The 16,163-nt window shown below is 44.0% G+C and overlaps 1 protein-coding gene across 2 annotated transcripts in view; it reads right to left on the bottom strand.

Moving 5' to 3' along the window:
* Window positions 1-16,163, bottom strand: part of LOC100865650 (uncharacterized) — a 28,451-nt gene that overhangs the window by 2,006 nt on the left and 10,282 nt on the right. For both annotated transcript variants that reach the window (XR_015294150.1, XM_086914255.1), the window contains exons 6-12: window positions 5,646-5,968; window positions 4,168-4,516; window positions 3,709-4,040; window positions 3,245-3,623; window positions 2,861-3,113; window positions 2,598-2,786; window positions 2,371-2,508 (exon numbers count right to left, since the gene is read on the bottom strand). Coding sequence is in view for 1 of the 2 variants with exons in the window: in XM_086914255.1 (XP_086770381.1) it covers window positions 2,371-2,508; window positions 2,598-2,786; window positions 2,861-3,113; window positions 3,245-3,623; window positions 3,709-4,040; window positions 4,168-4,516; window positions 5,646-5,968 (1,963 nt within the window). In the remaining variant the exon portion in view is untranslated. The remainder of the gene's footprint in view (window positions 1-2,370; window positions 2,509-2,597; window positions 2,787-2,860; window positions 3,114-3,244; window positions 3,624-3,708; window positions 4,041-4,167; window positions 4,517-5,645; window positions 5,969-16,163) is intronic.

The raw sequence follows: 16,163 nt of genomic DNA, 5'->3' as shown, positions 1-16,163 counted from the left end.
AAGTAAACCGTAACTTAATTTTTTAACGTTTAAATTATTTTTTAACTTAGAGGTATTACGATTCGCGACTTTAGACACAATATCAGCACTTAACGAAGACATTAAAGTAGACAAAAAATTTTGTATCTCGTCGTTTTTCTTAGACAATCTCGGGATATCATTTGTGTCGTTATTCATATCCTGTATCTCGTCGTTCTTATTAAACAATTTTGTGATATCATTCGTCCTGTTATTTACATCGTGTAACTCATCATCCTTCTTGGACAATTTTGGAATATTGTCCGTGACGTTATTTGTATTATTCTCATCTTTTTTAGACAATTTCGTGATATTATTCAAATCCGTGATATTATTCGCGAAAAAAGTCGATTCATTTTTGGTTTCTATCGCATTGGCCGTCAAATTAGAAATTAGGCATTGAATCGAAAAATCACGATTTTTAGGTATAGAATTTACAACCTCGGATATAGGATTTAAAATTTGGATTTTCGTTTTCACATCGTTCTGTAAATTTACGGAGCTCGCTGGATCTGGAATATTATCGTCTGACGTATCGTACAAAGAATTACTCGCGGTCGAAGTACATTTTTTAACGAATTCGTCTTCTTGAAACTTGCCATTTTCTTTTCTCTTCTTATCGTAAACCTTCATTCTTTCCAGTTTTTCCGATTTGTTTAAATTTGCAGATAAATTCAAGTGATGCTCGATATTGTACACTTGCCTCAATTGGCGAAGAGTTTCTTGGGATAACGGGATGAAAGGCTTCGAATCGCTTAATCTCCACGCAATGTTATCCGACGTTTCAGACGAAATTTCTGCCTCTTGTTTCATCATTTTATGCAATTGTTTCATTTGCTCTTTCCTAGACTCTTGTTCGATTTTTTTAGACAATTCTTTTATTTGCTCTTTTCTAGACTCTCGCTCGACCACCACCTTTTTGGACAATCCTTTTACTCTCTCTTTTATTTTTTCTTTCTTAGAATCTTCCAGCTCTTTCTTCACCTTCCAAATTCCAAAAAAAATACAATTTTCCATACTCGCGTTGAGCTTACTTTGCGACTTGCACTTGTTCTCCACAATATCGAGATTCGACCACATATCGCGCACGATAGAAAAATTACATTTCTTCTTGCTATGATTAATTTTTTTCACGTTTTTCTTATTTATCGCAAGAAAATTTTTCTCCAACTTCCCATGCAATATGTTTACTGCGCACAATTTACTCGTCTTATCTTTAACTTTGTCATTGGTCAAAATCTTTTCGGTTTTGCAATCACCCGATGAATTGTTCCTTCTCGTTCTCGACAATTCTTTAATATCGTTTGGAAACGGTATCACACTGTGCTCGACATTTTTAATATTTTCTTTACGCGGAGAGAAACTTTTATAAGGAAACTTGCCACTTTTCGATGGAATCGAAACTTTCTCTTCCCGTTTCCGAGTAACGACAGATTTTAAATTGCAAGGCTTTTGCACGTCGCCACTACGTGACTTAATTAAATTGCTTTTTTGAGGCTTGATCTCTGGAGTATGCGATCTTGCTCTTCGATTAGTCTCGTTGTTAAGTATCCTTCCTACGGGGCTACAGGATTTAGCTTTAGGTCGAATGTTCTCCAACTTCTTGTCCTCAGCTACGCTTTTTTTATGAAATTGAGAAACGTTCTTTCCACCTGTACCGTACGTATTACTTTTCTTCTCTTGCACGTTATTCTGCCTATTTTTCGCGAACGAATTAGAACTCTGTGCCTTGTCGCAAGAATAATTATCTTTCTTCTGTTTAAGCTCGCCACTCTGTTTCTTGTAGATCACTTCGAATTTCCTTTGAGAAAAATCTTTGTCGAGAAAATCGTCACCGGGATATAAATTGTAAGGGGATGTGACATTTTCAAAATAGAACGATTTCAAGTCAGGCTGCAACGATTTCACATAATTGATTACGTACGAGGTGCACGGATTAAGAGGAATGTTGTTATCATTTTCCATCGATCGCGTCTCGATTAAACTTTCACAAAGGAACGGATCGTAATCTAGATCTTCATAATCCTCGTAATAGTTCCCACGTTTCTCTAAATTTTGGGGAAATTTCAAACCTTGGAACACATCGTTGCACAAACGTGTCTCGAGAGGAAATTGTATTTGAGATACAGAGGAATCTTTTTTAACGTAATTCGCAATCGATTTTTCCTCCCTGACAAATATTTTATCATCGAATCGTACACGTTTGGCGGTAACAGATTGGGAGCAGTATTTACGGGTGGGTAGTTCAGCTGGCTTTACGTTATTTACGGAATTCTCGTGGGAATAAAAATTGTTCTCAACAGGCTTCAAAGAATCGGGGATTGTCTGAGGATGAACAGAAACTGAACGTACCTCTTGCCAATGAGAACTGCGCAATTTTTCTATCTGATCGAATAGTTCGTTTACTTGGACCACCTGTAACATCACCATGTCCCAGAAACCGGCCAGATCTTCGTTCGTCGTTGGGAATTCCTCGCCGGGTACCTGATTCTGATCAAACGAACGTGTTTAATCTTGTTAATCGTTCGAGTTACAATAAACAATTGCTCTTATCAAAATACAAAGAAAAGATGGATTACGATATTTTTCTGGCATAGTCCCTCGAATTGTTGCATCTTTTGGGAAGCGAGCAGTCTAGCTTTGCCAGCAGCTGAGCGCAATTTTCCTGCCGCCTCTTCCGGAAGTGGAACGGTATCGCCGCTACTGGACAATTCCGCTTCCGCTAACGCAGCTAACGAGAGCAATCTGTCCGTCTCCTGTTTCAGCAACTGTGACAATCGGGGGAAGAACACGTCGTCGGTAAAACGTTTCTTTCGTCCAACTTCGTTCCAATTAGGTATACCTTCATAAAGTAATGTCCATTTTTCTCTTCGACCGTTTTCTCCGCCTCCTGAACCTGTTTCGCCACATTTGTCGAGCTGGCGCTCGATTCTAAGACAGGTAAGACTACTTTTGGCGCAGCTGGCTGTTGATCCGGGATGCTAGTCACGCTAGAACTTAATTCCTGCGTGTTGCTATCGGTCAAATTCCCATCTAAATTCGTAGCAGCTGGTATTTTTGGTTTCTGCTCCACCTTTCGAGATACTGGCGACACCCTGACACGATAAAAAAAAAAAAAAAAAAAAAAAAAAAGGAAAGAAAAAAAAAGAAAGTAATCGTAATCGTTCAACATCGTAACGCGTATTAACATCGACAGTTTCGATCCGACTCCGGCCGATAGAATTACCTTTGCAGAGGTTTGAGAATTTGTTCCGAGCCATCCGTAGGTCTTCTAGGGCTGACCACAGGAAGTTGTGCTCGAAACTCTGGTCTCAGGTGTCTCAACACGGGCAAGTTCTTCAACGATTCCTCCGTATTTGCGTTCTCCACCGACACATCGTTGTTGTTACTAGACTTGTTGGAAACGTTGTCGCTAGTGTTCAGTCTGGTGGTGCTGCGTTTGAAGAAGAAACCCTGGGCGAGTGCACCAGGCCCGTACAACCGTTCCACTCGCTGTTGGATGAAGGATTTCTCGCTGCTCGGGGTGTTGCTTATCACCTGACTACCCACTTCCTCCGTCGACGACCCGTTCAATACGTTCGTCTCGTTGAGCGAAGCGTTCGCGACTGAAATTTCGGAAATAATTTAGAAAATTTATTTTAACGCGACGAATAAACCCAATTCAACAATTTTATCTTACGAGACACTTACGACTGGCGGCATCTCGCTTCGGGGAAGTTGTTACCGAGAAATGTTTATTCTGTTGGCTGCAAGACATCATCTGCGAAACTCCGGGACTACGTTTCGTAGGGGTAGAGGATATGACCGGACTAATTTCGGGGAATGTCGTCAACACGCCTTTGTCGACTTCCGAGTAACCCTGATATATACCTATCGAGTTTCTGGATTCCCTGTAAGCCTCCACTTTGCACTCTTCCTTCAAACCGTTCGAGAAACCGTTTTGTCTGTCCATAGCTAGAGGCGAAATTGATTGGCTCTTGGGTGGATAAGGATGCGATGGTACGTTGAGATATTCGTTCGATCTGGAAAAAAGAAAAACAATTTCGAAGGAGGAGATTCGTGGTAAAAGGTTAGAAAGAAAGAAAGAAGAAGAAGAAGAAGAAGAAGAAAAAGAGAAATCAAGAAGTTGGTTGGAGAGATGTTTTTTACCTGAAGCTTGCTGGGCTAGTGTCTCGAGTGATCAACCTGGTCCCAGGGCTACTGTCCCTCGATCGAAATCCTTCCCTGAGTTTGCTATCGTATCTATTGATCCCGGAATAACCGCTGATGCTACACGCCAGGCCCAAGTAACTCGGTTTCTTCACTGTCAGCTGTTCTGGTTCCGGGCTGCTTCGATGACCATTGCTGACGTTTAATTTCTCGTCTGGCGTTAAATGCGACTTTTGCAGCGTCTCACTGCTACCGTTTGCCAGATTATCCGACGAGGAAACTGAGTCACCGTTGCAAGATAAATTCAGACTGTGCAACGTCTTCTTCGATATAGTATCTATGGTATTCTCTGTAAAGAGAGAAGTCTCCGTTTGATTCACAAGAGCCGCGCTTCACGAATCGCGACGAGACCTATCACGCTCTATCCTCTTTCATTTCCACAACGCACTCCCTGCCCAATTCTAATTTTCGATGTATCGACCGATCCCCGTAATATCTCTTATCAAGCACGCAATGCCGAAGAGGGTCGCGGCGTGGTGCGATACACCGAACCACCGCCAGGTTTTTCGAATCCTCCTCGAGTTCGAGTTGGGAATTGGCACGATCCAAATGATGCGACACTCGAGCACGAATCCCATCAAGAGTGAGAGAAAAGAAACCAGCCACATGAGATGAGAAAAAGCGTACGGCGGATTACGAATAGAAGCGGATTACGAGAAAAGAGAGAGGGCGAAACGGAAATGTTGAAATGTTGCACGCCGTACGAAACGCGACACAGGAATAACCCTGGAATGGCGAGAGGCTGGCCGAGTCACGATGCAAAAGAGGAGAGAGACGCCTCTCTCTCTCTCTCTCTCTATCTCCTCTGCTCTTCTTGGCACCGGCGATAGAAAAGAAGCTGGCCGCCCTGCACTTGCTGCTGCGCTCGTCTACGATCTAAATTCGATCGGCACCCGCGGGGCCGAGCAAAAAGAAACGATCCGCAACAAGGTGGAGGGAACTTGGGTAACCTTGAACGTTCCAAGATCGTCTCGTCTAAAATTCGTTGCATTCGGATCCGGACGAGGGTCGGTCCCGTGTTCTGCGTGGCCTTCGAGTGCGTCAAGTGCAAGGTCATCCCTGGGGATGACCCCACCGGGATATAATACCCAACTACGCGATTCCCGCTCGGCAACTCTCGCCCCGGTTCGATTCGTTTCTACCATTCTGCCGGCTGGGGGAAAAAACTGTTGTCTCCGCTTTGAAATACGCGGCCGCTTATTCACCATTTACCATTTTACCCGATTCAATTTCAGCCGATAAAACGCTAATAACACGCCTGCTCGTTCCCCTTATTAACTTTTTTCTCTCGATCGTCTTTATCGTCCACCACGGGTGCGCATGAAAAGACGTGACAAAAAGACTAGACGTGCACCGTGTTCAATTCCTCCCCACCCCTTGGAAAAAAAAAGGAACGCTAGACATCGAAGATAGCCAACCTGATCGGTCGGACGCGGATTGATCGACGTCCAGGCTGCAGCTGCCGATGCTCTCCTGGCTAGTCATGTTGGGATGGTGGCTGGTGACGATGTTGATGGCGATTTTCGGATCCGGATCGAGGCGGCGATAATTAAGCGGTTGCACCGCAAGGGAGAGGGGCCTTGTGCGGCGGTTCGATCTGATGCCGGCGGCGCCTGGGACCGACGGCGTCAGCGTCGCGGCGCAGCAGTCGCCGACGTCCTCCAGGCCCGCTACCTCGCCGCCACCACGTGTTTGACCGCTACCTCGTCGACGATCCTCGTCCCCGCGGTCCTCGTGCACACTGTTGAGAGTTTTTTTCCCCCTTTTTGTCCCGCCATCTCTTTCATGTTTCTTTTTTTTTTTTTTTTTATTTTATTTTATTTTATTCTTATTTTGCTCCTCAGTCACGAAGACGTTTCCTCGTTCTTCGGACGACGCGAAAACGTGTCGAGGTGGAGGAATATTTTCCTTTCATCTCGAAACGTTTTCTCCGTTCACGCTTCTTCGAAGGTGATGGTATTGAGAGGCAGATTTTATTTAAACAGAGATTTTATTATAAAATCCATCATCTTCGAAGCGACGACTCGTTGTGGTATTTTGTCGCCAATTTTCTCGATGCTCTCGAGCCTCGTTCCTTCGAGTCAACGTTAGAGAAACGTGCCGATTTCACGTTCCAATGCGACGAATGATTACGATCCATTGTCCAACTGTCAATTTTTTTTTTATATCTTCGAGAGAATTATTATTATCAACGTATAAACGTTCGGCGGGATTACGTGAAAGCGGAACGAATTAGAATCGAGCTTCAACTCGTTCTGCCTGTTTTCCTTCTCCTTCAGCGATAAAAAAACCGCATCGGCAGGTGGAGTAATCTTTTTTTTCGCGATGGAACCAAGCTCGAGGGCATCGTGGCCATTAATTGGAAACTGGTGCTATCTCGTAACCCAGAAAAAAAAAAATCTGAATGTTATAACTTTCACCGAACTCCTTTAAATAGATCAAACAACGATCTCTTTCGCTCTCGTTCTCGATTAAACGAGAAAAAAAAAAGTCAAGAATTTGCTTTCGATCGTTTCGAAAATTGAAAAAAGAAAAACATGGTAATTCGTTTCTTTCGCCATTCCAACGCGTTCACGGTAGAAAACAAAGCGGAAAATCGTACGGAACAATTAGATGATTGCTTAACTGAATTGCATGCTCCGTGAATCTTGATAATTTCGCGTATAATCGTGCCACTGGTTAAGCAAACACAGTTTTATCATCGCAGTTGTATCATGGAAGAAGAATGGTCCCCCCCGACAATGGTACTGCGACATTAAAAAGCAAATAAAGCGTGTGTAAACTCATCCTTTAATTTTACGATTCGTACACGATTCGGCGGAAGAACGAAGACGTAGTAATAAATCGACACGTAACTGTGCGCATAGCACGAGCTTCCAATTTTTTCTTTTTCTTTTTTTTTTTCTCCCCACAACGCGCTTCAACATGCGTGCAAATAGCGATGAAGAAAGAATCAGATCGACGAAAGCTTTAAGGCTGAAAGCGAGAAGAGTCTAAATCTCTAAAGGATCTATGGAACGAAAGATCAATTTCTTTGACAAAGATTAGCATCGCTATTTACGATCTATTTCTAATTGGCCGTTTGATTATTTCGATCGGATCAACTAATTGCACGCTAATCGTTGGCCCGCGGCAATTTTGCGCGAATCACAAGCCGGTGAAGCTCTCGATCGATCACGATTCACTCTCGAGAATCGCATGCATTTGAAAGGAATGGTTTGTGCGTGCGACGAGTAATCGATCGAGAGGGAGACATAGACAGAGAAGGATTCGTTTCGATCCCAAAATTGTATTAGTAAGTATATACGTCACGTCGATTAATTGGATAATTTTACATTATTCGTGTGAAACGTACAAAAAAAAAAAAAGAAAAAAACATACACATTCACAAGAAAAATGATTTTCGATTTTGTTAAAAATATATATATGTATATATAAGACTGTTAGTTACACACATGAGGTATTATACAACCAATCACGCTTTCCAAATGACAATTTGAACACGGATACCATTTCTCGCGACACAATTCTTTCGAAACATTCATTCGAGTTGCAAAAAGTTCATCTTTTCTCTTGCACACGGTGCAGTTCGTCGAGTGCAGGCTCATCTATTTGCAAAGGTGTTACGGATTATGATGGCGTAGTACGTGACGTGCAGCGAAGCAAAGGTATGCCAAGATAGTGCAAGGTGATCGGATCATGCTTCGGATCGTGAATCGATGATGAAGAACGTAGACGAACGTTCGACACACGGGACAATTTGGTAAATTCCTGTCGGTCGTGAAACGACACCCAGGGAAAAAAGATTCTTCGTTGCCTCTGTTATTGCCGCTTCGTCAAAATTCATTTCTTAATCGAGTAATTACACCTCGTTAAACCTTAACGAGTAACTCTCTCGAATACGAACGTCTTGAAAACCGGCCACGGGCGAAAAGAAGATTATCGCGAGACGAGGGATCAAGAGAGCCGTCAATGGGAACAGTGAAACTGTTGTTGGATAAATAAAACGGTTCGTTGCATTTGCGAGAACACGCCTGTTAAATCGGGTTATATAGAAACGATATTTCACGGTGAATTAAATATGAATACGGTGATGAAAGATCAGATTCGTATCGCGTACACGATGCATTATTTATCTAGAAAAAAAAAAAAAAAAAAAAGAAATGGAAACCTTATAGTCGCAACTACTGAAGAGTATCCAACGCGAGATACCGATCGCGTGAAATCGATCGTATGCCAAGCTTGATCAATCACAACAACGTCACGACACGGAAAAAAAGCAGCATCGTCATACCTCCTACGCCAGTGTTTCCAAAGCAGGAACTTGGAGACGTTCTTCTTTGCTACGGGGTTCACCGTGTAGGTGCCACTTTCGATTTTCAGGGGCATTTTCAATCGTGTTTTCATCGACTCGCGCCGGGCTCCCTAATCTTCCTCGACCCCTCGCAGCCGGAATATTTATTACACGCCAACGACGATATCGAAGCCAGATCGGCCAGTTTCTCTAATTCCAAAATCGATTCGAGCTACTACCTTTAAATTCCCTGCTCCGAGAAATCGTCCATTTATCCACGACGTTCAATCGCGGCGAACGAACACCGAAACTTTCCAAGCCTTTAGATCCAAGTCCTTGGAATCGGTGCTTTTCCGTCCTCTCTCATTATCCAGTTCCACACCATATCATTTTCTCTTCGAACGGAAAGAAACGTGGCCGTACGACGATTGAAATATCGTCGAAGGGACACGAGAGGAGAATCTCACTGTATATAACACGCAACCGATCTTTCCTCCTCTTTGGCCGACCTTTTGTCACACCGGCAGCAAGAACTCGGCGAAGGCACGTTGCTAGGATGACTAGTTACCGAAGACTGGCATTCCCATCTCATCTCTCTCTTCTACGGCTCTCTAACGCACTCTCTCCCTCTCTTTCCTCTCTCTTTATCTTCCCTCGTGCTCCCGGCACCAGGATATTTCGGGAGCACTCAAAAAACCACACACGAAAGCACACGAGCCGCTTCCCCTCGCTTCCTCTCTCTCCCCCCCCCTCCTCCCATCCCCCTGCTCCTCCGGAATAAGCATCATCTCGTTCCATCAACCGAGATTTTCGAATTCTTTTCGTATCCATTTTTTTTTCGTTCTCTTTTTCTTTTTCTTTTTTTTTTTTTTTTTTACATTACACGTTCGTGCACATTCGAAAGAAGAAAGAAAGTGCACGTTTCACAGATTTTTATTATCTCGGTTCCTTTCCCAGAACCCGCAGCAACGAGTGAAACGAAAGTGATCGAAAAAGATCGCAAGTATTCGAAGGAAGAATAGTGAGAAATGCATCACAGATGAATTCAGATGTTCAGTTTCCCCCTCCCCCCCCTCCCTTTCTTCTTTTACGTTGGAGAGGGAGAGGCGGTTATTTGCCCTTATTGGCGCAAAAACAAGAATGAAACGGGGAGGAGGGGGGAGAACGAGATGTATATACGAATATTGGAAAGTTTATGAAGAGGTGCGTGTGATGAATAGATGTTATTAGTGGCGGAAGTGGGGTAGAAAAATACGAGGTTAGCGGCTTGAACACGTGTCTGGCACGCGTTCACCATTTCCACAGAAGTTCACGCGTCGGAAGAGAAGCTCGTGCGTTCGATTTCACGTTCGTAAGAGCGGCAAAGTATCGGGCGAGGAGGAGGTTTCGAAGGGTTAATAACCCTCTCTTTCGAGAGACCTTTTCAAACACTCGCTCTTCAATAATGCCGACAGTTTGTATAAGCAGCTAGGGCCTTTCTTCTTTCTTTCTTTCCTCCTCTTCCTTCCTGTTTCTTTCTTTCTTTTTTTTTTCAATTATCTCTTTATCATTAACATTCCTACTTGGATATTTTTACATCGCGGGACGATAAAGCACTTTGGAGAGCACTTTGCGCGACGTCTCCGAAATTAATCCGTGGAATAATTCCGACAGATTTCTCGGCCGTAGTTTAAAAGTGTTCGCGCCGTATTCTTAATCGAAATTTAAATATTTATCCCTCGGTTTCTGTTCGGGAAACGTTCGTGTTGACGGAAGAATCGTTAGCCCCGACCCTCGACGTGGACGAGAAACCTTCGTGACTCTTTCCCTCGGCAGCAGTGACACCACTGCTGCTACTGTTGCTTGTCGGTTTCAATTACCAGATCCATAAATCACGGACACCTTGGATTTGCTCGGTGCCACACGGAAATAGACGTACGGTTTTCCGTAAACCCGAGGAGAGTCCGAAGATCCACCATCGTACAGATTCTTCTGGTTGGAAACTGGGTTCAGACTGGTTGTCCCTCGCCACAGGGTCTAATCTTTTCAACGAAACGATTAAACGCGTGTCGGGGAGGAAAAAATTCCACGCGCGTCTGAAGCGGGGGGGACTCGTTTGATCCGAAACGAATGTATCCTGGTCACCGAAAAAGTCCTCGAACGACATAAATACATGCGTCGGGACGCACGCATGAGTAGCGTGAAACAAGAGCTGCCGTCTGGGAATGCAGAAAGCGAAGCTATGAATTCAAATGCAATATGGTAGGCCGACGGTGGTGTTCCATTCAATATGATGGGGTGCACAGCTGGGACGACATAGAAAACTTAAACGGTTTTTAGTTGGAGCGTGCATCGCCAATAACGGTTTCTAACTCCATCGAAAAAACCGGGTTGTAGAGTCTCTGTCAGAACGGAAGACCACTTCGTCATTTGCACGGGTCAATCGTCCGTTTACGTACGTTGATAATAGTCTCTGTTTATAGTTGGGAGGGGCGAAGGGATAAAATGTTGGAAAGGATCGTTGGTTTATCGACTCCATTCATAAATATCGATTGAATGGCGGCTCGAGACCGAGCAAATATAGCGCATATCGTATTCGAACAACCGAGGAGAAAACGCAACGCGCACGAGGAATAAAAAACACCTGGGCTTATCTCGCGCTGCGGTTAAGTAATGATTCTTGCCGCGAACGTGATAACTTATCGGCTCGAGGTTGGCGCTCGGTGGCATGTTTTCGAACGTTGAAACTTGGCTTAATAAGCGCGGTGCTGTTGGCCAGGCAAAGTAAGCGAAACATTACGGCCGAATGCAGAGAAACAGCGAGAATCGTATTACGATTTCGATTTATTCCCCTTTATTTCTCTGAACACAACCTGTATTATTGTGCAGATCGCGTTGCGTCCGTCGAGGAAGATCAACTTATCGAGTATGCCGAGCCGCGTCCTCTCCAGTTCTATTCTCCTCGATCGTCCTTCTTAATCCGAGAGACTACTTTCTATCTGAAAATCTTTCGACGAGGAAAAGGTGACTTGCGATCCACCTATCGATTCCCCTCTGGAATTTTCTCGGGGTAACCAGCCTCGTCTCGAACAATTTCTCCTACCATTTCTGTTTGCCGAGTGAACGGAAAGTCGAATGGTTGTTCAAGATTTTGCAAGTCGCGCAGGTGTCAGCGAGGAGACATTAAATGCGAAGACAGTGACGCGTAGATATTTGCATGCACTTTGCGGGCAACGTTTAAATCCTCGAGCGAGAATTCGAACGAAGCGAGTCCTCGGGATCAATTATTAACGAATAAATCGATCGTGGAAAGTTATTTCTTTCAAAGATGGCATCTATCCACTCGAACGAAAGAGTGCTCGAAATAACGCTTCGTTTCGAGCGAGGAGTCCGTTCCCTCGGAAGAGGACGACAACGTGGTGGTGCTAGGTAACTCTATCCAAACGCCGTGGTCGAGAGCACTCGCAAAGTATATTGAGTTACGAAATGAACGGTAAATCGAGGGGAGACGAGCCTAAAATAGAGAGCCACTGCCACCGCGACACGGTTTAAATACCGACATTAAGACGATCTTCCGTTTATACCGAGCCGCAACAACGATGGACGGTGGCTGCCTACGTTCGAAAGTAACCTCGCCTCTTAAATTGCCTGCTGCAATACTCCGTATACCGAATAATTAATTAATCCCAACTCTCGATCGCGTGATTAATCCTTCGAATCGACGGAAGAAGGAGGAAGAGATCGAACGAAATATTTCGAAAGGTGTCAAACGGAGGATCATCTCGAATCGAAACAACCTCGAATCGAGGCAACGAATCCTTCTTTTTTCACGAAAATCACCGTGTCTCCAAGTGTCGCCGGTAGTCAGGGGTAAGTGACACCGGGTGAACTCTCTCGTTTCTATATATAAACGAAAATAAACCACAGTGACATTTGAACCGTGCTTCTCCCCTCCGTCCTCGCGTGCGCGATCGTCGATCCCTCTCTCTCTCTCTCTCTCTGGGACGCGACGACGACGACCACGACGACGACGACGAGTACCAAAAGGGAAACGGCGGTTGCAGCGTCGCGACGATCGCCGAGAAAAATTGTGTCAGCTAAATTAGGAGAACGCCGGCTTCTCTAACTGCTTTCAGAACGGGCATCTTTTCTTTTTCTTCTTTTCGCGCGGTTTCGTTTACATTGGAAACGAACGATTAATCGATCCCCCGTCAAACTGGACTCGACTTCTTCTCTCGAGCCAAGAAAGCCGGCTTTTGTTTTTCGTCCCTTCGAAATCGATCGCGCCGCAATTAAGATAGACGAGAAACGGGGTCGAAAGATATTCGAGAAAAACGTTGAGAATTGGAATTGGGATCGGACCGATCGAAAATTTCCATCTCTCTATTTAAAGAAGGGGGAAGCAAATATCTCGAAAATTAAGCAACTCGAATAGCTTTTTTTTCGAATTTTTCAATCGAACGTCATATCTAAAGAACATTTCGAAAGGATAAAGGGATTAAAGATCGGTTTGAATACCGATCGAATGGAACGATCGATCGACGATTCCGTTTCGGAACGTGACTCATTTCGCGTCCACGCAGGTCCACAAACGTGTTTGAAAGAAAGTTTTACTTTCCAACCTTCCAAACCATTTTATCAAACGAGATCATTACTCCGACATCCGCTTTTTCTTACGATGCCGCAATCAATTCTCTTTCAACAACTAATGCGTAATTCGTTGAAGGAAGCGACGTCGCCTCGACAATATCACCAAGACAATAATATATCGTAACGTTCCTCCACCTAAACGATTCTAATGAAGCAGCGCGAGGAAATCGCAAGCATTGTTTCGCCACGCGGCAAGAATTAACAATTAACTTTGCCAACGCGGAGCAGTGACGGATTATTCCCTTCGATCCATCGCGAACGGAAGCTCGAACCAACCAACAAACAACGCTCCTCTGTTCAGCCACTCTCGGGCTGAAAATAAAAAAATACACTTCCTCGACGGACGAGTAACTTTTCAGGGCAGGACGAAACGCGGAAATACCGCGGCGAGTCGACCAAGTGGCGAGCGAATTCATTAACGGACTTTCACCTCGACAACCAGATATCCCGTCGCTTGTTCTCCATACCTTCGACAACACTTTGTCACGAGAATCGAAAATTACTTATAAATGACGCGTGGACGACCGTATCGTCGAAGGAGAGAGAGAGAGAGAGAGAGAGAGATTGGCCATCATCCGTTCGAAATCGATGGACATTCCTCAGAGATAGATCTCTCGGTGAGTCTGGAGGATTTTAAATTGCTAGTTGGTTCGCGAGGAGAGAGATTTTTATTTGGAATGTTGGTATTTTTATCGGGAGCGCGATGGTGGATCGGCGGCAGGAAATAAAAGGCGTGCACACGGAAGAATGCATAACGACTCGGGCAACGCGATTATTACGGCGCAACCGTTATTAATATGATTCGCGAGAGTCTTAATTACTTTTCAGACGGATCACGTTCCACACGTTTTCGTGTCGAACGATCGCGGTGAAATTGTTACGTTCGTGGATTTTAATCGGCGATTCTGTTCGCCATTCTGACGACATTCGAAAAACTTTCTTTCGAAACCGTCTCCTTCCGCCCCACAGTTCCAGCTGTGCGAGGAATAATTTTAACGAAGAAACTCGAAAAATTAGAGTCAATTGGGGCTACTTTCCAGCCTCTGATACCATACTTGCATAAATTGAGCGTGGGCACACGTTCGCGACCCAGAATCGAGACAACGAGGCTGTCTTCTTTTGAGCGTGCACACGGGGATTTGACCGTAGATAAGAAAAGAAGAAAAAAAAAAAGGAACTCGCATAAATTTGAATCCACGATTACTCTTGCACCCATGGCTCGTTCGAGTTTCCTTCCTTTCCGAGTTGGGTTTCGTCCATTCGAGGGAGGATCGAGTGGAGGAGGCTCGTTTAAAATTTCGAATTGCAAATTTCGTGGAGTGGATAAATCGAGGCTCGTGGTTCGTGACGCGGCATCCTCTTGTTGCGACGATGTTGAAAAATTCGCACCGAGTTTCGTTCGAAGCAAACATGGGCGCGTTTTTGCGAGTCTCGAGATGGGAAAATGAATGAAAGTTGGCTGGAAAACCGGCCAATGAATCATCGGAGCTCGTTCGAGTTGAATATACATACAAAGGGATACGGTCACTCGTGCCAATTTGGAATTACGTGCAAGTGTGATACATTTCTGGTCAATGATCATGAATGTTAATGAGCGAGAGAAACTTGTTATTTCGTGCGCGATTCTTGCTGTATGACCATGTACAGTACTAAACATTGCGTGCATTATCGTCGTTCAGCTATAATGAACAGTAGGATGGTTCTGTAACTGGATCGAAAATGTTTGCGAGCCATGTCTACGTTTTCGTTTAAATTAAAAACACGTGAATAAAAATACGAACAAAACGAGAACTACCCTTCGTATTTTAAAACAATTTGTAAAAACTTTTACTTGTTCGATTTCATTAATGTTATTTCCCTCACAAACTACGTGAAGTAATATACTCTAACATCGATTATGTGTTATCGAATTATGTTTAGAATTAATACATACACACACACACACATATATATATATATACGCTAAAGAACAATCGAACAATATTTGGATTACGGTGAAACACAAGAAGGGACGACAGAAGGGAACGTTAATTTCTCGCAGTAATTATCTTCGAACAGACTGCAAAATCGGGTTACGATTACACGAGTTAATTCAGCGTCGAATAATCTTTAATCGTAAAATTACCGGCGCAGCTGTAATCATTGCTCTCCGAGGCAGCGATTAATTATCATTCGTTATTGCGTATCGTCTGTCCCTTCCCGCATACTATATACGAAAGCACGATTTATCACCTTTCCCTCATAAAAAAAAAAAAAAAAAAAAAAAGAAGAAAAAAAAAAAAGATTCCTCATCCGTTTTCATTCGTACCTCGATCGAAATTCTCGCCAACGAATTCGGCCTTTTCCTTTTCAATTAAAATTCCCGCGAGCGAGCTCCAGATTGCGTCGACGTTACGTTATTTTTATTCGGAAAAAAAAAAGAAAAAAAAAAGAAGAAAAAAACGCGAGGGACGAAAGAATATTCGAAAGAGGCGGACGTGCGAGCTTTCCTTCTGTCGTCTCTTTTCCTTCCACTGGGGTTGGAGAGGGAAGAAAGCGGGGGACCGGATTTCCGAAAAAGGGAAAGCGACTCGGGATGCAGGTTGCCTGTGTGTCCGTATCGCACCCACGCGAATGCGATAAATTATACGAGGAGGCGGGAGCGAAGGGGTCGCCATAAAAGAACCTGTTACGTTCCAGATATTAATCCGGGCGAGCGGGCATAAAATTGACTAGCGCTCGTTTCGGAATAAAACCAATAAAACTTCGTTCCGAGAAATTTGCGTTTTCCCGTCTATTCGACAGGATTCGTTTACAGCGTGCCTAGTCGCGTGATTTTTATCGTTGTATGTTACGCGTCGCTATAACAAGGAAAAATTGTAATAAACTTGTGATATACTCGTATTTTGGAAACATTGGATTAAGTTTGGAAAGAAATTTTGCCGTGTTTCGAATCCAGATAGCGATACAAAATCGAACAGTAACTCTTAGAGTAAGGGGGGCTGCTGCTCTCTTCTCCCTTGGTTATTGGCAG

Source organism: Apis florea, unplaced genomic scaffold (genome assembly GCF_048593485.1).
Source record: "Apis florea isolate Af1SG1 unplaced genomic scaffold, ASM4859348v1 contig_3587_pilon, whole genome shotgun sequence".
Taxonomy (NCBI): domain Eukaryota; kingdom Metazoa; phylum Arthropoda; class Insecta; order Hymenoptera; family Apidae; genus Apis; species Apis florea.
The sequence above is the reverse complement of the archived record's forward strand: the minus strand, read 5'-3'. Positions and strand labels throughout refer to the sequence as shown.